Source organism: Conger conger, chromosome 7, assembly GCF_963514075.1.
Source record: "Conger conger chromosome 7, fConCon1.1, whole genome shotgun sequence".
NCBI lineage: Eukaryota > Metazoa > Chordata > Actinopteri > Anguilliformes > Congridae > Conger > Conger conger.
In genome coordinates, this window is record NC_083766.1 from 37,609,303 (window position 1) to 37,631,635 (window position 22,333).

General features: G+C 43.4%; 3 protein-coding genes across 5 annotated transcripts; 1 reads left to right on the forward strand and 2 right to left on the reverse strand.

Moving 5' to 3' along the window:
• Positions 1–337: 337 nt before the first annotated feature.
• Positions 338–8,369, reverse strand: crfb12 (cytokine receptor family member B12). Of its 2 annotated transcripts, none has more exons than XM_061249323.1 (8): positions 8,283–8,369; positions 6,647–6,781; positions 4,789–4,912; positions 4,164–4,342; positions 3,323–3,477; positions 2,915–3,065; positions 2,367–2,491; positions 338–1,981 (listed from the first exon to the last, which is right to left on the reverse strand). In XM_061249323.1, exons 2-8 carry the CDS (start codon positions 6,705–6,707, stop codon positions 1,295–1,297), a joined length of 1,482 nt encoding a protein of 493 aa, XP_061105307.1. In that variant the 5' UTR covers positions 6,708–6,781; positions 8,283–8,369; the 3' UTR covers positions 338–1,294. The 2 variants fall into 2 exon arrangements, with proteins under 2 accessions (XP_061105307.1, XP_061105306.1); XM_061249322.1 differs by having other exon boundaries at positions 3,311–3,477.
• Positions 8,370–12,855: 4,486 nt separating this feature from the next.
• On the reverse strand, positions 12,856–18,971 carry si:dkey-71l1.1 (uncharacterized protein LOC569883 homolog). Of its 2 annotated transcripts, none has more exons than XM_061250536.1 (10): positions 18,667–18,971; positions 17,795–17,998; positions 17,389–17,456; positions 16,967–17,059; positions 16,776–16,877; positions 16,066–16,171; positions 15,459–15,581; positions 15,204–15,280; positions 14,322–14,424; positions 12,856–14,109 (listed from the first exon to the last, which is right to left on the reverse strand). In XM_061250536.1, exons 2-10 carry the CDS (start codon positions 17,937–17,939, stop codon positions 13,970–13,972), a joined length of 957 nt encoding a protein of 318 aa, XP_061106520.1. In that variant the 5' UTR covers positions 17,940–17,998; positions 18,667–18,971; the 3' UTR covers positions 12,856–13,969. The 2 variants fall into 2 exon arrangements, with proteins under 2 accessions (XP_061106520.1, XP_061106519.1); XM_061250535.1 differs by having other exon boundaries at positions 18,543–18,971.
• Positions 18,956–21,046, forward strand: ufc1 (ubiquitin-fold modifier conjugating enzyme 1). Its single transcript, XM_061250537.1, has 6 exons — positions 18,956–19,115; positions 19,562–19,629; positions 19,817–19,880; positions 19,985–20,061; positions 20,296–20,386; positions 20,490–21,046. Exons 1-6 carry the CDS (start codon positions 18,993–18,995, stop codon positions 20,571–20,573), a joined length of 507 nt encoding a protein of 168 aa, XP_061106521.1. The 5' UTR covers positions 18,956–18,992; the 3' UTR covers positions 20,574–21,046.
• The last annotated feature ends 1,287 nt before the right edge of the window (positions 21,047–22,333 follow it).

Genomic DNA, 22,333 nt, shown 5'->3' on the forward strand with positions numbered 1-22,333 from the left:
AATTCCGTCGTTGGGTTAGCATGGGGTTTTACAAAATGAACCATCTTCTTTCCGACATCCTTGGACAACTGTTCAGAGGAACCCATCATTGTTAACACCAGACAGAACAGCCATTGCAGTTGGATACTTGAGAAGGCACGGTGTTACTTCAGAATAAAAAGTTCAGCTATGGAATTATATTCACCTGATTCATTGAAGCCCTAACAAGTAATAATCTTTTTACAAAGTGACAAAGAACAATCCAAAAGGGTTCCCAAACTTTTGCACAGGGCCCTTTTCCTTTTATATCATTAAAAAACAGTAAAAAATGAAAACAAAAAGCAGTATTGCTTTAAAATTTGCAGAAAAGTCTCATGTTTAACTTTACATTTACAGTTCAGGTTTGCTTTCCCTCATGTACAGATTCATTGTATTTAAACCAGGTGTGCCCAAATTTTTCCACCCCACTATATCTTATAATGCATCTAGAGTGCTAGAAACAGCACCCTGATTCTGTCCATCTCAGCATTGTATGATGAATTTTACCCATTAGCCACAGGTCTCTCGATAATGGTGATAACAATAGCAGGACAAGGGCAAAGAACCACCTTTTAAACACACATGCATACACACATAAACACACACACACACACACACACACACACACACACATATAGACATATAGACATCACAAAACCACATCACAATCAGGAGCCACAATGCAATATGTTCTACTTCATTCCACAGTATCTCCTCAGAAATAACTGGATGACACTGCATGTCTTTTACAAGATAAAAAAAAGAAGTATTTTAGAAATAAAGACTGGCTTCATCAAACGGTTTCCTGTAAACATTTCCGGGGATATTCAATATTGACCTTGTGATATATTAATCCAACAAGTAATACTTGCCTTTGCTTTACAATTTGCATTACAAGAGTACCTATGAACTTACAGTAATGACACTCAACCCAACATAATAATACTGGAGGCCCAGCCTCCTTCCACAGTCTTCAAGATCCTTCCACTGGGGCGACTTCAGCTTCGGAGGTAAGAGCAGTCGCCTGGCAGTCGGAGGGTTGCTGGTGTGTCGAAGTGTCCCAGAGCAAGACACCCAACCCTTGATTGCTCCTGGCGAGCTGGTTGGTGCCTTGCATGGCAGCCAATCGCCGTTGGTGTGCAAGTGTGTGTGTGAATGGTTTAATGAGAAGCATCAATTGTACAGCGCTTTGGATAAAGGCGCTATATGAATTTCAACCATTTACCGTTTACCTTCCACAGTCTTCTAGATCATTCCACTGACGATGCTTCTCTGGTCACCGCTTTAAATACAATGACGACTGTCCAAACGTAGGTGAGGGGGAGCAGGCAGTGGAGATGGGCTCACAGGACGTTGGATTGGCATGGGGCTCATATCCGGTGGGGAAGGTGGGGAGAGGGTCAGACTTATCAAGAGTCTTTGGCTTATCGGGGGTCTCTGGCGAACCGGACAGGTTCTCCGAAGAATTCCTCCAGGGGAGACCCGGAAGCTGCGTTCCTTCATCCGTCTCCTCCCCCTCCTGGCTGACTCTGTCACTCTCTCCACAGCCTTCCCAGGGCTCTGCAGTGTCCATACACAGGTGGAGGCTGGAGATAGGCACATCCTGGTAACCCTGGTCTAGCTGCCAGTCCATTTTCTCCAGACGAGGCTGCGTGCTGCGAATTCCCTCCTCCGAAATCCTGTAGCCCTGCTCTTTCTCATCCAACGCCCCAGAATACAGGCAGGGCGAGAGAAGATGTTCTTCCAGTTCTTCTTCTTCCGCTGGCAGTAGGGGAAGATTGGCGGTCTGTTCCAGGCAGGAGAGGCCAACCCTACATTCATAGCCCCAGTTGCAGGATGACTGGTGCTCTGGCAATGTCATGCTACTACTGAGGGAAGGGGTGATGACCCACATCGATGAAAACAAGGAAGGAACTTCAGTTGGAATCACCATCAAGGTCCTGCTCGCTCCACCAACTGCTTTCTTTCAGGGGAGACACAGCAGTTAAATCAGAGTTGCCAGTTTTGGCCTTTTCAGCTAAACTGGCTATTGTCATCAATTTTGCACGGCAATTTTGCATTGAAAATACTGCTGACATTTTTGCTTTTATCAACAAAATAGGAAGACACAATGATAGGCAGTAGAAGCATAGGGGTTTATCATATTCAAAGCAGTTCAAAGGAAGAACAATGAGATTGTGGACTGATAGAAAGATACAGTATGTGATGGGAGGGCACAAACCACTTAATTTAGACTTATGTAATGTAATGTAATGTAATGTTATGTTTTCATCCAACCCATGCGAGTTAACAGGATGGTTGTTGAATGACGTTGGCCAGTGTGGTAATGTGCACCGTGTAACACTCACCAGTGAACTGGGTGTGTAGAGATCAGATGGCCTCGGCTTGATGTAGAGGTACATGAAGCATATCACAAGCGCGATTATGACCAGCAGAAGCAGGATGGATATCACAGCTATATGCATCGGTTTATCTATGGAAAGTAGGTCAGGGCAAACTTCAGACACACTTCACTTTGCTATGCTCCAAGCCGCTCCCCTCACTTTATGTTTTAAATGAACGGTTTCAACAATTAAACTTAATTCTGAAATTGTTGTTCGCAAACGACTGTTGAGTCTGCATTTTGGCACAGGTGGCCTACCAATCTAGGTCCACTAGGATGATATGCCAGCTTAAATTGATACACAACAAAGATTTTGGAGTTCCATTTTAGGTTTGTCTTCAAACCTTTCTCATAAATTCTCCATTAAAGGGACTTTGTACTAACTTATCGATTTCAGGCTCCTCCACTGTCTTGCCTTGGCTCCACTTTTCTGTATGTAATGTACTGTACATCTTGACAAAACATTATGACCGTGTGCTTTGAGACAGCGCTAAGCTTTCTAGAGCTGCAAACCTGATTTGTTGTCTGGCAGGGTCACACACTTCTCTGATGAAAGGTGCGGTTTGGTCTGCTGATGTTTGTGGATGGCAGTGGCCGTTACGCAGTAATTCTGACCAAGGTGCAGGCTCCTACACACATAGGACGAACCTTCGCGCCTCGAGCACTGCACAGGTAAAGACAAGTCAGGCCATTTTCTTATACACATCAACTTTAAAACTGACAAAATAGCATCTTCATTCTTTACCAGCTGTAGACAGGATAAAGCAGTTTAAGACAGTTTAGAAGTCATTTGGCGGAGTCGACTGTGAATCAGTTCAACGCTCCGTGGGCTTGATTTATGAAAGAAAAGCTGATCCTCTGCAAATGTTCTTAAGTGGGGAAGCAGCATGTCTACAGGGTATGTCTTACGGATCTGATAACCTTGTCAACATGCAGGGTGCCGCTGTTGTTCTCGAAGACCTGGACATTGTATCTCAGGTTGGGCAGAAGGTCAAGAACAAGCCAGGGCATGTGGATGTGCACATGTAGTTCTCTTTCCTGGATGGAAATATCCAGCGTTGGGGCACTCAGCAGAGCTGTTCAGACACAGAGTTAGGGGTGGATTTAGACGGAGTCACTCAGTAATTATAATGATACACTTCCGCTTAGAAGGCTCCCCATATAGACTTCTCTGAAGAAAAAATGAAAATAACTGGGAGTGTGGCTGGATAGATATAATAAGCTTTGAAATAAGCCATCAAATCAGTTTCCTTGGTGTAACAGGCAAACATTGACATTGCAAAAATGTTGCACATTGACAATGGTTTCAATACCCTCATAATATAGAGCCAAAACAACAGAAATTGTGTCACTCTTCAAATACTTACTTTACAGACTGCACTCCATATTATGTCAAATAACATGATTGATTAGAGAACATGAAGATATTATTATAGACACCCTTTATACATCACATAACATTACATTAATGGCATTTGGAAAACGCTCTTATTCAGAGCAACGTACAGTTGATTAGATTAAGCAGGAGACGATCCTCGCCTGGAGCAATGCAGGGTTAAGGGCCTTGCTCAAGGGCCCAACGGCTGTGCGGATCTTATTGTGGGGATCGACCCACTGACCTTGTGGGTCCCAGTCACGTACCTTAACCATTACGCTACAGGTCGCCCTAGACATGTACAGAGAACAGAAAATAATATGGTTGTGTGCAAAAATGTTGCACATTGACAATGGCTTTCTGATTAAAATGGGCATGGAAACTCACTGTTCCCGTACGGTTGGATGCTGGTGCTTAGGTTTGTCCAGCTGGATGTTTTGCCTTCCCATGATGCCCTGACACGGACGTGGTAGGACTCCATCAGGGTGTTCAGAGTCAGGTTAAAGATGAGTGGGCACGTGGTAGTTTCTATGTTATTGCAGTTTTCCAACTGAGTCCAATTCTCTCTTCAGTGAAAAAGGCAGAAAAGTCAATACATGTCATTTGGCTGATGCTTTTTTCAAAAGCGACTTACAGTTGATTAGACTAAGCAGGAGACAATCCTCCCCTGGAACAATGCAGGGTTAAGGGCCTTGCTCAAGGGCCTAACGGCTGTGTGGATTGTAGCTACACCGGGGACCGAACCACTACACTACAGGCCACCCTTGTTAGACTATATAAAATATACTGTTATGTGGTGCTAGTTTTGTTATAGTCGCTGGATATTTTGAGAACCCTAAGGTACAGTATGTAATGTCTCAAAGGTTTGGCATGTGCATGTGCATGTGCATGTGTGTGTGTGTGCATGTGCGGGTGTGCGTGCATACATGTGTGTGTTTGTGAATACCAGTAGGTGGCACAGTGGTGAACGAAAATAACATTGCAATCAGTTTGCTGAAGCTTTAAGACTAACCCAATTGGCTTCACTTGCACAGTGTAAGTGGTTCCTGGTGGGTTTCCTTTACCAGAGGACCAGTTCACCTCACCCCTGAAGTCTAGAAATGTCACCCTCAGGTTTCCTGGGGGAGACACCCTGCCTGTGGACAATACAAACATTGACATGACAGGTCTGAAAGAGGTCATTCCAAGAGAAATTAGTGCAAAAAATGGAAGACTGAAAATTTAATAAAAGTCAATAGTCCCTCAGAGAGAGAGAGGATTGTCACACAGAAACAAAACCAAAGAAATGGTTATTCTCAGATTAACAATATCATGTAAATGGTCATTGCTTTCGTGTTACATACAGTGGCTTCCGAAAGTATTCAGACCCCTTCACTTTTTGCACATTTTATTGAATTGTAGATTTGAAGGGATACAATTCCCTTTTATTTTTTAAAATTTATTTTTTAATTGCTGCTACATGATTGGCTGATTCAATATTTGGTGTACATGTTTACCTAATTAATTGCTCAGTGAGTATATGTCCAATCTATTCAATTTGCCACAGCTGGACTCCAATACAGTTCTAGGCACATCTCAAGTGTAGGAACTACAACTCCCACAATCCCACAGGACAATTCCGCGACGTTCACCCCGCATGACGTCTAGCTTGGTTCAGCCAATCCCGTAATGGCGGGAGCAATAAACTTTCCCGTATAAGAGCAAGACGTTCTCGGAATCCCTCTTCTTCAGTAAGAGAACAAACATTCAGGCATAGCCAGTGTTTAGTTTAGTCTTGAATGATATTGTGAATCTGTGTTCTATATTTGCCGTCTTACCGTTTGAATGTATTTTTGTTGGCCATATATATACCTGAATTGATTCGCCGTCTTTCGCGTATGTAATTAGAGTAAAACTACACAAGTAGTCTTTTCTCACAGCTAAGTCTATCACTGACACGCCCAATTTACCTTTCCTTTGTCCAAAGGACACGCGCGCTTGTGTGCGCGTCCTTTGTCCAAAGGACACGCGCGCTTGTGTGCGCGCGCGCACACCCTACTAACTTCCCCTACTAACTTCCCGTTAGTTTATCTGTTCTGTGTTTGTACGTTTGTTTAATAAATATATTTTATTAAACCCGGTTTTGGCGTCACATAGACATGAGAGCCGAGTTAAAGCAGTCTTTCGAAGAACTTCCAACCTTCAGGTTATCGGTATGTTTAATCATTAATATTGGTTATTTTAATTATTAATTCAAATACTAAATTTGTGGTTAGATATTTCTGATAACAGTCATTTTATGAGACTGATTACTTTTTGCAGTTATACTTTTTGCAGTAAAATCCCTACGTTATTTGGCGGCCCGTGCGAGGACCCTACACAAGGATAATTAAAGAAAACAGGATACACCTGACCACAATTTGGAGCGCCACAGCAAAGGGTCTGAATACTTATGTAAATGAAAGCTTCCAGTTTTTAGCAATTAACAATTTCTAAAAACATTCACTTTGTCATTATGGACTATTGAGTGTAGATCAGTGGTCAAAAATGGTAATTTTATCCTTTAAAAATCTAATCTACAGCACAATACATTGTGCAATAAGTGAAGGGGTCTGAATACTTAAAACCACTAAAACCACTGTATCTGGGTATGTTGTCAGAAATGCAGCATATCCTGTATGGTTTGAGTGAGTTTTTTTTTGAGCTGCTTCCCCACTTAAGAAAAGTTTTTGAGTAGTGACATAACCATATCACCGAAGGCCAGGTATTTTGGGATGACGGAAGTGCTCTGCTATAAAGTACTGAATAAACAGTATCTAGAACAGTACAAAGGGATCCTTTGCACAAATGCAGGTCTTAGGGAAAAAAACCTTCCTGAAAGAGGGGCCTACCAGCTGACATCAGGACGCAGCACAGCAGGCAGGTAAGACCAGTGATGGAGGACCAGCTCATTGGATCAGGGAGCCCAGCTGCTGTCCCCTGACATCAGCCCAGCCAATGGCGAGCCATGGCAAATGGCTCTCCAGCTTCATGAACACAAATAGACAGTCTTTATTTTATTATTTTTTTCAAAAGGTAAACCCATTACAACATAGGAGCAACACACTTGCATGGATTTTATTCAAAATGTTCTTTCAACTTTTTCTGTTTCGCTATGACTTTGAATCAACAATTGTACCTCTGGAAGCAATGCCACCCACACCTGAACAAGGTGTATTGCCATGTGGGCCACACACAAAGCACCTGTAAGCCAATCTGCATAAGACGCCCTACAGTCTAAAAAGTAGTACAGAAAAGAGTGAAAAAGAAAAAGCACCAAAAAAAGGAGAGCCATACAATATGTCTCACTGACAACAGCTAGTATCCTATGGGTGACTCGTATGTCAATAGAAGGAACTTGTTCATTTGGCTATGGAAGCAACACTGGACAATTTAATCCCAGCCCTCTCCTTTGTGGACTGAGTATCAATACTACTTGGGTGACTATGTTTATCCTATTATGACTCAATATTGTCACACATGTGATTGAAACCTTTTTACAACCTGTGACGGGAAATGTCATGGCAAAAACCCTGGGAGCTGATTAACTGTCTGAGTCACGTGGCAGAACCGGTTAGAAGTATGGCAAACTCCGAAAATATTTGGAAATAATGAACGTAACGTCAAAACACTAACGTCACTGCCATTTAGCAAATGCTCTTATCCAGAGTGAGTTACAATGCAAACGCTTTGCACTACACGCTACAAAGTCTGTTTTTGGAATTCACACTACGCCTTTACATGTTTCAACATTTTTGATAGATTACAACCACTGAACCACTCATATCACAACTCAAAAAGCCACTGTCCTGTGTTGTTTTCTGTGCAGTGTACAGTTAAATGCAAAATTATTGAACACCCTCAAATTACTCTACACGCTGGCCTGTAGCGTAGTGGTTAAGGTAAGTGACTGGGACACGCAAGGTCGGTGGTTCTAATCCCGGTGTAGCCACAATAAGATCTGGACAGCCGTTGGGCCCTTGAGCAAGGCCCTTAACCCTGCATTGCTCCAGGGGAGGATTGTCTCCTGCTTAGTCTAATCAACTGTACATCGCTCTGGATAAGAGCTTCTGCTAAATGCCAATAATGTAAAAATTACAGCTGACAGTTGACACTTAACCCTTTACCGACACACGGCTGTATTGGAGTACAACAAGACAACAAAAATGTTGTCAGTCCCAATACTTTTGCATTTAACTGTACGTAGAGACAATGTTCCCAAGTGTTAAAACCTTTTTTATTTGACAAATAGCATAATGGTTCACACAGAAGAGAAACAGGTAAGAATGTCCTCTGGAGTGGATGCAGAAATGGCACCCCTCGGAGGGAAGACTGTATGGTCACGCTAGGACTCGGAACCATACTGTCCTCTCGGGTCCTCCTCACACTTGTTCCTGTGTTTGATCTGCACTTTGTTGTATGTCGCCCTGGATAAGAGCATCTGCTAAATGCCTTGCGATGTAATGTAATGTAAGGTAAAAGACTCACCTAGCATGGCAGGCTGGGTTTCGCTCGCTCTTGTAGATGTGCTGCCGGGCGTATGTTCCGCTCTCATCTGCCGCAAGCCAGCTCCATAGAAACGGTCTGCACAGCCGATTCAGAGAAGTGGGAGGGGCCAAAGTCAAGCTGGATGTGGGTTGGGTTTCAGTCACAAACAGCTCAGAGTCATCCAAGCCCTGAGGGTGGAATGGGATCGGAGTCGAATTCCTGGTTTCAACAGTCAGCAGCCTGCGGCTTACTCAATGGCCCAGGTCATACGCAAAGGCATTACGTGCTACGGATTGTCAAACAAACATGCCGTGAGTTTCATGTTTATTTTCGCGTCTGTGACAGCCGGTTATGAGCGTGTGCTTCTTGCGTGACCAAAGCCCACAAACACCAACACACACACACATATACATCATCAGTCTCCTTCTCTTGCTGCCCTCCTAATTGGGGTGTGCACACCACTTCTTCTGTGCTACCTTTTTCCATTACAAGGATGGAATGAAGAATTTCCTGTTTCTGTGGTTACACAAGCCACGTGAGTAGCCAATGGCATGGGACTACGGCCGAGATAAACATTATGTGCTGTGCCTTGTTTGCCTGATTCATTTTATTTATCTTCCGAGTGCCATTTGAGCGGTCTCATGCCTTTTGAATCATCCCCAGTGGGCAAGGAACCAACAAAGGCAAAATCAGAAGAAGAATCTGATTATAGATATCGATCATTATATAATTTCCTGTAAGTGCACCAGCTCGAGGGAGGAGGGTATATGAAGCTACCTCAAAGTATCAACATACTAGACATGATTTCTATTGAATTGTTAGATTGCCACAATGAGTTTACACAAATACAGCAGCACATAGTACAGTGTTTTCTATGTGTCATGCATGACCACTGACAGAAGAAACACCACAATATTCAAATAAATAACTTTAATTTATTAGTTTAAAATATCTGCATCAGAAATCATTACAGTGAAACCATTGTTAAACATTCAAGTTGTGGTGCTGGATTGACTTGTCTGACTACACATCCACCCAGGCAGCCAAATGAAACTTAAAGTATCTTAAAATTAATTCCAGGGATTGTTTTTTTTTTGGGGGGGGGGGGGGCGGGGGCGGCGGTGGGGGGGTGGATGGGTAGTGACTCAACCCTGTAAAATGTACCAAATCAGTCTGGCTCAGGGCTGGTTCAAGCTGTAATAGAGCTCACCACAAGTGCAGCCACCCATCCAAACATGTCTGGTTTGGTGGGGCCCAGCTGACTATGTTTCCCCACATTGAAGCACCAGACCCTCAGAGGGGACCAAGCGTTGAGAGATGAGAGATGAGGGATGTGAGAGATCTCTCACTCAGTCAGAGATATGCGTCTCTTCCTACCAGTGTGAGTAGGGCGTGGGCGGCACAGCGATAACAGTGGTGGCACAACTGGCAATTAAAAATAGGGGACCAAAAGGAAGGACCAAAAAACTAAAAAACTAAATACATCTAGTTAGGCTACTTGGGAAACAAAGACATTTTCATTTAAATTAGATGCCAACCTCAGCCCATTCTTCATGCAGTGACGACCGCCTCACGTGTTCTGTGTGATTCACAAACAGGTGTGACACAAAATGTCACCGACCAATAGATTAAAAAATTAAAAATGAACAATACTGTCTGAGATTGCAAAAGCTGAGTCAGTTTTTAGGAGCTAAAGGAGTTTTTTTTAGGAACTGAAGACCAACATAATGATTGGAATTTAAATGTGTTTCAAGACACAGCATTCAATTGACCATAAGGACTGCAACGTATGGTTCTAAGAAGGCATGTACTGTTCTAGGGAGGTACACTGACATTTTCATAGGAATTGAGTCTGACTGGTTACACAAGAAAAGGAGAAGAACAACATAAGACCAATGCAGATATAAATAGTGAAGCATTACACAGGTGGCTTGAATGAGGAGAAAACAACTATTGCTCTACTTCCCTTATTTTCAGATGAATTTGCCCAGCGAATATATCTTTATGTAATCTGAAAAGGTACAGTCAGGTCCATAAATATTGGGACATCGACACAATTCTCCTCTTTTTGGCTCTATACACCACCACAATGGATTGAAATGAAACTAACAAGATATGCTTTAACTGCAGACTTTCAGCTTTAATTTGAGGGTATTTACATCCAAATCAGGTGAACGGTGTAGGAATTACAACAGTTTCTATATGTGCCTCCCACTTTTTAAGGGACCAAAAGTAATGGGACAATTGGCTGCTCAGCTGTTCCATGGCCAGGTGTGTGTTATTCCCTCATTATCTCATTTACAAGGAGCAGATAAAAGGTCTAGAGTTAATTTCAAGTGTGCTATTTGCATTTGGAATCTGTTGCTGTCAACTCTCAACATGAGAACCAAAGAGCTGTCACTATCAGTGAAGCAAGCCATCATTAGGCTGAAAAATCAAAATAAACCGATCAGAGAGATAGCAAAAACATTAGGTGTGGCCAAATCAACTGTTTGGAACATTCTTGAAAAGAAAGAACGCACCGGTGAGCTCAGCAACACCAAAAGACCCAGAAGACCACGGAAAACAACTGTGGTGGATGACAGAAGAATTCTTTCCCTGGTGAAGAAAAACCCCTTCACAACAGTTGGCCAGATCAAGAACACTCTCCGGGAGGTAGGTGTATGTGTGTCAAAGTCAACAATCAAGAGAAGACTTCACCAGAGTGAATACAGAGGGCTCACCACAAGATGTAAACCATTGGTGAGCCTCAAAAACAGGAAGACCAGATTAGAGTTTGCCAAACAACATCTAAAAAAGCCTTTACAGTTCTGGAACAACATCCTATGGACAGATGAGACAAAGATCAACTTGTACCAGAATGATGGGAAGAGAAGAGTATGGAGAAGGAACTGCTCATGATCCAAAACATACCACCTCATCAGTGAAGCATGGTGGTGGTAGTGTCATGGCGTGGGCATGTATGGCTGCCAATGGAACTGGTTCCCTTGTATTTATTGATGATGTGACTGCTGACAAAAGCAGCAGGATGAATTCTGAAGTGTTTCGGGCAATATTATCTGCTCATATTCAGCCAAATGCTTCAGAACTCATTGGACGGCGCTTCACAGTGCAGATGGACAATGACCCAAAGCATACTGCGAAAGCAATCAAAGAGTTTTTTAAGGCAAAGAAGTGGAATGTTATGCAATGGCCAAGTCAATCACCTGACCTGAATCCGATTGAACATGCATTTCACTTGCTGAAGACAAAACTGAAGGGAAAATGCCCCAAGAACAAGCAGGAACTGAAGACAGTTGCAGTAGAGGCCTAGCAGAGCATCACCAGGGATGAAACCCAGTGTCTGGTGATGTCTATGCGTTCCAGACTTCAGGCTGCAAAGTATTTGCAACCAAGTATTAAAAAGTGAAAGTTTGATTTATGATTGTTAGATTGTCCCATTACTTTTGGTCCCTTAAAAAGTGGGAGGCACATATACAAACTGTTGTAATTCCTTCACCGTTCACCTGATTTGGATGTAAATCAAATTAAAGCTGAAAGTCTGCAGTTAAAGCCCAGTTTGATCGTTTCATTTCAAATCCATTGTGGTGGTGTATAGAGCCAAAAAGATGAGAATTGTGTCGATGTCCCAATATTTATGGACCTGACTGTACATGATTATCTGATGACAACAATTGTTATGGATATATATATATATATATATATATATATATATATATATATATATACACTTATTGTATTTTTTTACCGTATTTAACTAAAGCCGGTCGGGGTAATCGTTCAGTTAAACCTTAATTCCTTTTGTACCTTCCACTGTAATTTTTATTTATTTATTTATTTGCAAAATACATAAATAAACCAAAGGAAGTCATCTCTAGTCAACAGGATTATGCAGTTACATGTGGCTTGTCCATTGCCCGGGCCCTCAGGCTGTTCTCAGTAACACAGCCTGTGCTTTTGCTTTCCAATCACCCTTTTTCCATTAGCAACTTTTTCTTCTCTTTTTCTCCCTTCTCTTATCTCTTATCGCTTATCACTGATGTGAGCCCAGCCAGCCGCTTCTCTTCGGTGTGTAATCCACCAGCTGACTGCACAGCTGGCCTGAGCGTGTTGCTGACGTCCAATCGAGCAGAGTTATAAACGTGAGAAGTACTGAGCCAATGGGAGCACTCTCTGAGCAACGGTGCGGCCAATCACACGCTGCGCCATGGGACCGCCTACAGTTGGCACAGGTTCCCTCAGACCAGGATCCAGACTGTAGAGTTCATCACTGCATGGCTGGATGCTCTACTTGAGAGACTGATAATCCTGGAATATGCCACTTTAACTTGCACTGAACTTGACATAAGAGCTTTCTGGGGGACAATACCACCAGGCAGTAACAGTAAAATGCAGGTGAAAGGTTCTGTTGGTCACACCAATTTGCACTCCAACACAGTGCTTTGCAGGTTTACAAATAATTAACGTGGTTCAGAAAACTGGGATTCTGAACAGCTCCAGGTGCCAGCAACCCACCCTACATGCACACTTTTTCCACACTCAATAGTCATGGTACCAATTAAATTGTCAAGTCTTATTGAGCTGAAACATATACAGTATTTATTTGATCCCTGTTGTTCCTTTATATGCAAGGCCTGACAACCTGCCATCATAAATAATTATTGCACTAATTTATTTGATTCTACAACCTGACATTTTCAAAAACATTTCCCCACATGGCCTGGAAAATAATAAAAGTTATTCTAAATTACAAAAGCAAAAAAGGTTGTAGGGAGTAAACCCCAACATTTTTGCAGTCCTTGGCAAATGGAAAAAGGAAGGTGGGACCATAACACAACAATCCATTTCAGATGGATAGAGGCAAGATGGTTGGTTACCCTCAGAAACATAAACTCATAAACACACTAATGCACACTCTTGCCTTTCCTCGAAGCTAAAGGTGCACTAAACCCTACATGTTAACTGAAACCCCTCTTTCATTGTCCTTTCAAGCATAAAGAATAAGCCTGAAACATTGGAATGCCTACTTTGTTAGGCAGATAATCCTGACAACAATTTCCATGGGTGCTGCTTTATTTCACCGTCATGACACCTTATCGACCAACGTGGGGTTCACTCTGGCTTACTATAAACATTGGGGTCAAACAAGGTCAAACTGCTACAAAGCTCCATTTCAAGGACACAGAAGTGTTCTCTACATGGTGGAGGTGTGGTGGGGCTTGGGGTGGGTGCGAGGGGTCACATCTCCAAGGGGTTCTCCTGATTGGTCCCTGGCTAAAAGCCAGGATGTCCTTTGGATGTGCATTACGTTGCAGTGTCCAACGCAGAGCGTGCCTTGTTCAAACATCTACATAAGAATTTGGTTTGGAGAGCAGATACAGTCTATAGCTCACCAATAGTGCAGGCTGCTGGACTGAGCCAGACCACATCACCCTCCCTTGCCACCCACCTGCAGACCATGCACGGACAGACGGACTTCCTGGGTGTTATGAGGTGTAGGGACAGCAGCCTGTGCTCTGAGGGGCATCTAGGAACAGTGCCAGGGAGAGGCTGTGGGGCTCCATTACACTGGGCTCTCTAGGGAGAGCAGGGCTTATTTTGCACCAGTCTCATAGAGTACGTATAGGCAGGGGCCCCGAGTCTCACAGAGGCTTGGCCCCTCCCCTGCCCTCCCACACTGCGACAGCCTACCCAACATTCACCCCCAGCCCGCACTGCAACTTGTCTCCACGGTGATTAACAAAGGCTCCCATGATTAAGGTGGCGGGCAGCGGAGACAGGCGCTTCTCCAGGACGCCACCAATGATGCACCGGCTGTCCAGCATCCCTGTGGGAGGGGCAATAGCCACGTTGTTAGGGCAACGGGATTCAAGTGTGACAAGATTCCAATGTGTTGTCGACAAGCCGCAGAGCAGTATGCAGGTGTTAGTCCTGTTAAATAGTTCCTCGTTTTTCAGAAAACTAGGAATAAGCAACAGAATAAACAACAAACTGCGATCCTAAAGTGCGAAGGCGTGGCATTGTGAAAGCGAGCCTCACCTCTGAAGACCATGTTCGCCTCAGGAAGGTCCATCTGGTAGCCGAAGGCGAACGTGGTCTCTTGCGTCCTGGTGCTCGCCTCAAACTCCACCCCCACCTGAATCTGACAATAAACACAACACTTCAGCCACAATTTATTTATTTATTTTTGGCAAAATGTACCCTGTAATGAAAGCAGATTTAGTCTGGGCAGTGTCAGCACATGCTTAGTGAAGCTTGGTAATACGCAGTTGTTGTAGACCACAGAGAAAAGGTATTGTGGCTCCTGGGATGGCATATCCAGGTTCAACACTGGTTGTTGCCATGGTTACACACTCGCCAGTCTTGAACATAACTCTGACCACAGGTGGGGCATACTGTGAAGCAACAAAAACAAGGAGGGCACTCCTGCCTCATCGCTCAACAGTCATTCCTCTGCTCCTGCCTCATCGCTCAACAGTCACTCCTCTGCTCCTGCCTCATCGCTCAACAGTCACTGGATCAGGACTGTGCAGTCAGCCTGGACACTCTCAGGAATAAAGGTATGAAAAGTGCCGAAAAAGGTACAAATGCTTGTCACGTGGGCAGTACCCTATGCTGAAGGTGGATTGGCAGATTTAGGTCCAGATGTTGCTGTCTCCTGTGGTTGCGATCATTACCTGCGCCTGACACACTGGCCATATTACATTACATTACATTATTGGCATTTAGCAGACACTCTTATCCAGAGCGACAGTTGATTAGACTAAGCAGGAGACAATCCTCCCCTGGAGCACTGCAGGGTTAAGGGCCTTGCTCAAGGGCCCAATGGCTGTGCGGATCTTATTGTGGCTACACCGGGATTAGAAGTCATTTAACTTAACCACTACGCTAGAGGCAGCCCTGGCCATGTGATGAACATACCTGCTTATTGGCTCTGTGGTAGTAGCTGGCATGCGCACCTCCTTTACCTGCATTTAATGTTGCCACCCAGTTCGGCCCTGAGGAAAATCCATCGCCCAGATGAAAATAAATAAATAAAGAAGATTTTTTAAAAAGGGGCAATGTTTTGTTGCACGTTATTTTTCTCTTTTCGCTAAAAATATTTTAGTGATGAAAATTATTCAAAAACGGTTTCTACAACCTAGAAATATGTCATAGGCAACCAGCAACTTTTACCTGAATACTGGCCTGCCAGTGTGAGAATGCCACCTTCTTCAGCACGACCACGGTGGTATACCAACTCTCCTCCCAGCACCAGCTGTGAGGACACACTCTGGAGGAAGTGTGCCACCATGATCACTATCCACAGGGAAACAGTTACAATGCAAAAGAGACCTGCACACAGCCAGCAATAGAATATAACTCTTGAACCATGCACATTTGATTAAACTGGACACACGCACAATGAGGACTCGAGGAAGAAATACAGGCATTCATTTGCATTGCTTGCTGGTCTAATGTGTGTGGTTATTGTGCTTCTTCCTGTTGTAAATGGTAAATGGTAAATGGTTGGCATTTATATAGCGCCTTTATCCAAAGCGCTGTACAATTGATGCTTCTCATTCACCCATTCATACGCACACTCGGCGGCGACTGGCTGCCATGCAAGGTGCCGACCAGCTTGTCAGGAGCATTTGGGGGTTAGGTGTCTTGCTCAGGGACACTTCGACACAGCCCGGGCAGGGGATCGAACCGGCAACCCTCCGACTGCCAGACGACTGCTCTTACTGCCTGAGCCATGTCGCCCATGTTGTCCTGTCCAGTCCAGTGGCTTGGGTCTCACCTGACTCTCTGAGGATGTCCGGATTTGCTAGAGTGACAGCCGCAGTGAAGTCCCGCCCTCTGTACTCTGTCTCAAACTGCCAGGTGACGAACTGGGACTGCTGAGTCTGAGGGAGGGAGGGGGAGAGGGGGACAGAGAGAGAGAGAGAGAGAGAAAGAGAGAGAGAGAGAGAGAGAGAATGAGAGAGGGATAGAGACCTAGAAAAGGAAGGGCATAAAAGGCTGAGCAAGAGAAAAAGAATGTGAGCTTGAGAGTGATACGGTGAGTGAGACAACATGATTGAGTGAGGGAGAAAAAGGGAAAGCGTATATGAGCAAAATGGCCATGGTGGCGCAGTGGGTAGCACTGTTGCCTCACAAAAAGAAGGTCCTGGGTTCGAGCCCCGCCCGGGCCTTTCTGTGTGGAATTTGCATGTTCTCCCCGTGTCTGCGTGGGTTTCCTCCGGGTACTCTGGCTTCCTCCCATAGTCCAAAGAAATGCAGATTAGGGACTACAGATGAAAATGAGCTCATTAGCTAACTCTGGTGCATTTACATTGATGTGGAAACTGAAAATGTTGATTATTGTGCACTGTCCCTAGTACAAAAAATAAAATAAAGAGAAATGAGTGTCTGAGGGTGAACCGGAAAGTTTGCGAGAGTGAAGTGGAGAAAGGGAAAGAGTGAGAGTGGTAGTCTTTCATTTACACAACAATTTCAGCTTTGCCTAACCTGGAAGACAGCCTTGCCTCTCATTCGTTCACTCAGGTGAAACAAGGAGTGTGCATTCAAACTGCCGGAAGAATCCATTTCACCAATCAGCATGGGGGAGTCCTGGGAAATATTTTAGTGATATAAAATATCAAATGCATTCACAAAGACAGATTACAATTGCATTTCACAGAGTACACAGTGAACATTACCACTTCTTTACTGTCAGTGTCCGACTGCAGGTAGGAGACATGGAAACGATAATTTGATGGCGCCACAGCACTTAGATGAAAAGTGTGGCTGACCTAGAAGGGGAGGGAAGATAAATTAATTACTGTATGAGTCTGCACTTAATTATACAATAATAATCTCTACATGCAAAATATTGGAGTCAGAAAGAAAGAATAAAAACAGAAAAGAGGTACATTGCAAAATATTTATTTGGAAATACACAATATCCCATTAATTGGAGTAAACTTAAATGTTTAAGATCATTTTGGAATCTATGAGTGCCAGACAGATTTACAGTTTGGCACAGGAAATGATAAAAGGTAGAAATTAAACCGATCCCTCGCCATAAATTAATCCCTGAGACAGTCCGCACCAAGAAATACAATACGGATAGACTCCTCACCTTAAAGAAACTACTGAGAGTCTTGTTCACAATAAGTTTGACCCCTTCTGTCTGCTGTGGAAAGACATCTAAAAAATAAAATAAAAATACAAGGATCTATTCCGTCTTCCCAGCAACATTGTACATTGACTTCACTTCATTGCAGCCTGACAGCAAACAATTGTTTTTATTTGTCCAAGACACAATGTTGTCAATCAGTTAAGCAGCCATACCATTCAGCCTTGTAAGGATCATAAAAAATAGATTTCTAAAAAGAATATAAATTACTAAATTGCGTTTTCAGTCAATAGTTGGACATCAGCTCTATTGTTAAATGTACTCAAATCAATAGGCATTAGGGAGAATTTGCCTGCACTGTTTCTCCTTTCTGTTTTCAGTAAATCTGTAGTTTGCATAGAACACGCACCTTTACAGTTGCGGTGCAGCTCGTCAAAGCTCCCGGGGTTCGGAAGACGCCCATCCCTCCTATCCCATCGGGATCGGGGCCTGTCCTGAGGGAAAGGTGAGTTCTGACGCCCTGGGCGAGAAGACAAGGCCAGCACACTGCCCATGGAAACCAGCAGGGGGCGGGACAGACACCCGTGTTTTCTGCCCGACCTACCACCACCTCCTGCAAAACATATAGCTAGCTTGCTGGCAATTCACAAACTCAAAATTAAAAGCGATGCCCACGTATCAAATATGATCAATATAACAACCTCTATATCTCCATGAAGATGCAGAAATAAAAAGTAACACTTGTTCTGAAAGATTTACAGCCGAGAGCATCCGAACAGCAGTCCATCCTCTTTAGAGATTAGCCATATTTTGTTTTATGTTAAATTGTAATATAATCAGTCTAAGCTTGAACATCTGAATTAAAAGGAAGAGCAGTTTTCAAAGTCAATCCATTGTTGTTGTTATTATTATTATTATTATTATTATTAACATCTGTAGTGCAGGGAGTAGTTGCACATTGGTACATGGCCTTCTAACGTCAGTAATAACATTAGAGATGCTGGTGTAAGTACCGGCATCTGCTGTTATTACTGCTACAATCGGTAGCTAGTAGAAATTCCACAAGCAATGACAAATGCTGAAAAAATGCCAACCCGAATGCATGATAATGAAAAATAACAATAAAATAAAATACAGCTTGTTAGCTCGTTACTTACGCTTAATTAAGTCTGCTATACCACAAATATCAAGCATATAACAACGACGGAGATGATTCTTCACCACAAATGGGAAATTAAATAGCTAGTCGTTTAGCTTATAAATTGTGTAACGGAACCGTACAAACGTATGTGCAGCTTGACTTCAGTCCCCCATCGATCGTCACAGAAATAATTCCCTCCAGAAAATGCAAACGAAAATATTGTTCCGCTTTGTAGAAGCAACTATAAAGAACATTTTAAACTTTCTCGTGCATCGTTTCGCAAACATGTATGTGTCTTAACCTGCACATGTATAATATTCTGCTTATCAAACAAGTGTATACCATCTCCATTTATGTTCTGCCACTTTGACTTGGACTACAACTGAATTAGATTGAACTGTGGTATGGACAGTTCGTGTTATAGACTTGCTAGACGCTGCACCGGATTTCCTTTTCGCGTTGCAAGATGGCTGATGAAGCTACACGGAAAGCGGTGTCAGAGATACCGCTTTTGAAAACCAACTCCGGTCCAAGAGACAAGGAGCTGTGGGTGCAGCGACTGAGAGAGGAGTACCTAGCTCTTATTAAAGTAAGTCAGAACCACATAATGCCATGAATGCTGTCGTGTTAGTAGTCGAGTAGTAGCTGTCACTCACGTTTCATAGGACATGCATCTAGCTAGGAACCTAGCAAGCTAGCTAATTTAGCGATAAAGCGAACGTAAACTTGATCAGCTGTGTTTTGCTTTCGCGGATAAATCGTGTTTTTGAATGGGATTCCGCCCCAACAAAAATATATATAATTCAGCTGGATGCTAACTCGCATGTCAATATCACAGCAAGTCGCAACATATGTTGACACAGCGCTACAACCGAGCCAGCCAAGCATTATTTTCCAATTTAGCTAACGTACGTGTTCATCCTTGACTAACATAGGCTAACCTAGATATATGGAGTTATATTTTGGAGTAAATACATAACGTTAAGTGAACACGGTGTTTTATTGCTGCATCACTGTCTTTTGTCATCTACTCAGTATGTCGAGAATAACAAGTCCGCTGATAATGACTGGTTCCGTCTAGAGTCCAACAAGGAGGGTACCAGGTGAGTTGTCTCCGGTCCGATGCTGCTTTTAGACATAAGTGTCCATTTGAATATTATTTTATCACAGTCGGTGTTTAGTGGCAATTTCTAGTAAGTATACATTACAAAATTTACTATTAAGGTAGTATGATTAATTCACTGTTTGTAGAGGGTTCCTATAACCAGAATTTCTTTGTACTTTCTCCAGATGGTTTGGGAAATGTTGGTACATTCATGACCTGCTGAAGTATGAGTTTGATATGGAATTTGATGTAAGTGTTGGCGATGCTCATGGAATCTAGTGACTAATTCTGTGTTTTAGCCGAATTCATGTTTTGTTCCTTCTAATTTGATTTAACTCCCGGCCCATAAACAGATCCCTGTCACATATCCGGCAACAGCCCCCGAGGTGGCAATCCCAGAATTGGATGGCAAGACAGCCAAGATGTACAGGTCAGTGTACTTCATTATATGTATGTGCATATGAAATATTAATTTCCTTCTTTTTCATAACATGGTCCGAAACCAAAAAATAGATAGCTGGAGACTGCATACATGTCCAATATACAGTCCCCTCCAAAAGTATTGGAACAGCAAGGCCAATTCCTTTGTTTTTGCAATACAATGAATCATTGTAAATTATTTTGGTTATAAAACATTTGCCAATTTTCCTTTTTGTGGTGAAAGGGGAGGGAAGATTTGTCTCACTGACCACTTCAAGCCCCTCTGGGCCAGAAATGTGCCAAAGTTTGGACTGGCTCACCTGATGGCTCTTGGGGTATGTAGCTTTAACTGGACTCAGACACGCACAATATAATTTAAATTCAGTCACTTGTTGGTAAATGTGTTCAAATTCTGTTCATCTTTCCCTCCATTCACAGCTGGGACCTTGGCTGGCTGTTGAGATACCTGACCTGATTGCGAAGGGACTTATTCAACACAAGGAGCAACAGACCAACAGCTGAGATTGCTTGACAATTGTCCTTCCTAGTAGTGAGCGGGAGAGGGAGAGACTGATCATACCTGACATTCCCCCTGACAGACCTTTCCCTCCAATATGAAGCCCTTCTCACCCAAACACTTCATATTCAGGCTAAGGAAGGGTAGGCAAGGAACCTCAATAACCAACTGATCTTGACACTTCTGTCCTAGGAAGCTGCTACATCATATATGGACACCACTTCCATTGCCATACAGTAGGTTATATGCGGTTCGGGACCAGTATAACACGACACAGATGGGAAGTTATCTCTCCCTTAATGGTCACCATACTGTTTAGAAATGGCAAAATGTATCACCCATAGTGTCATATGACCCTTCTTTTGACCAATTAATGGAAAACTTCACAGAAAAATGTTTTGTTTGCTGCATGGGGCAGGCCATGAAAAACAATCTTACAACTGTCTGTCTTGTTAGAATAAATGAAAGGTGAATTGGCCTTCACAGTTAATTGTTGTATTGCAACAGGGGGGAATTCAAGTATTTTTGATGTTGAGGAGGAATATAAAAAAAAAAAACTGCTGAACTGATGTGAGCTATGAATACAACTTAGTAGTGCTGTTGGCCTGTGCAGTAAGGCCAGTTGAAAAGTTCATTCACACTCCAGTGGTAAGGTAGATCTCTGGTCTTCCGGTACCTACCTTTGCCCTCTGAAAACCCAGAGGTGTCAAGCTGTCTCCAAGAGTAACATCAGTAACATCCCACAATCCAAGTATTTGGATTCCATTACTTTCTGTGCTCGATTGATCTTCAGCCAACCAAGAGGTAGCATTTGCACTTTTTGAGAGTATTTCATAGGTTCCAATATGCTAGACATGCTCAGTAAAGTGTAAAGTATTTGAATCCAAAACAATTACGTATATGTCCCTTGGGGATACCACACTTACGCCATCACCCAGTGCAAGCAACCTTGGTGTGGTGATGGACAGCAGACTGTCCCTCTCCGAGAACATTGCGGCGGTGACCCGGTCATGCAGGTTCTTCCAATACAACATACGGAGAATCTGCCCCTTTCTCACCCCCTACTCGACCCAGCTCCTGGTCCAAGCGATGGTTCTTTCCCGCCTGGACTACTGCAATTCCCTCTTGGCTGGCCTCCCAGCGTCCGCCATCAGACCCCTCCAACTTATCCAGAATGCAGCAGCTCGTCTGGCCTTCAACCTTCCCAAATACTCGCATGTCACCCCCCTGCTTACTTCCCTCCACTGGCTGCCTGTCATGGCTCGCATCAAATTCAAAACACTTGTACTAGCCGTTAAGGGGTCTTCCCCAGCTTACCTACAAAAAATCATCAGACCCTACACCCCTGCCAGACCTCTTCATTCAGCCTCCACAGGCCGCTTGGCACCTCCCCCTCTCTGAACTTCCACCTCACGCTCACGACTACTGTCTGTTCTGGCTCCACGGTGGTGGAACAAACTCCCCGTTGAGGTCAGAACTGTAGAATCACTTTCAAGCGCAAACTGAAGACGCACCTCTTCGAGCAGCACCTCTCCCCGTCCCTCCCTACCTCCCTGTGAACCTTAATTGTTGTCTTTCTGTGATTTACTTTTTTGTGTATCAGTATTTTTAGTTTGGTTAGGTAAGCAGTGTTTGGCTAGTTAAGGGGTTTTGTCATACTTTTGCGTTGTTTGTTTAAAAAAAAATAATAAAAAAAAAATCTAATAGGCCCTTATCTTTGTTGTGCAGGTAGCAGTTGAAATTGTACTTGCCTCTAGGGTCTTTC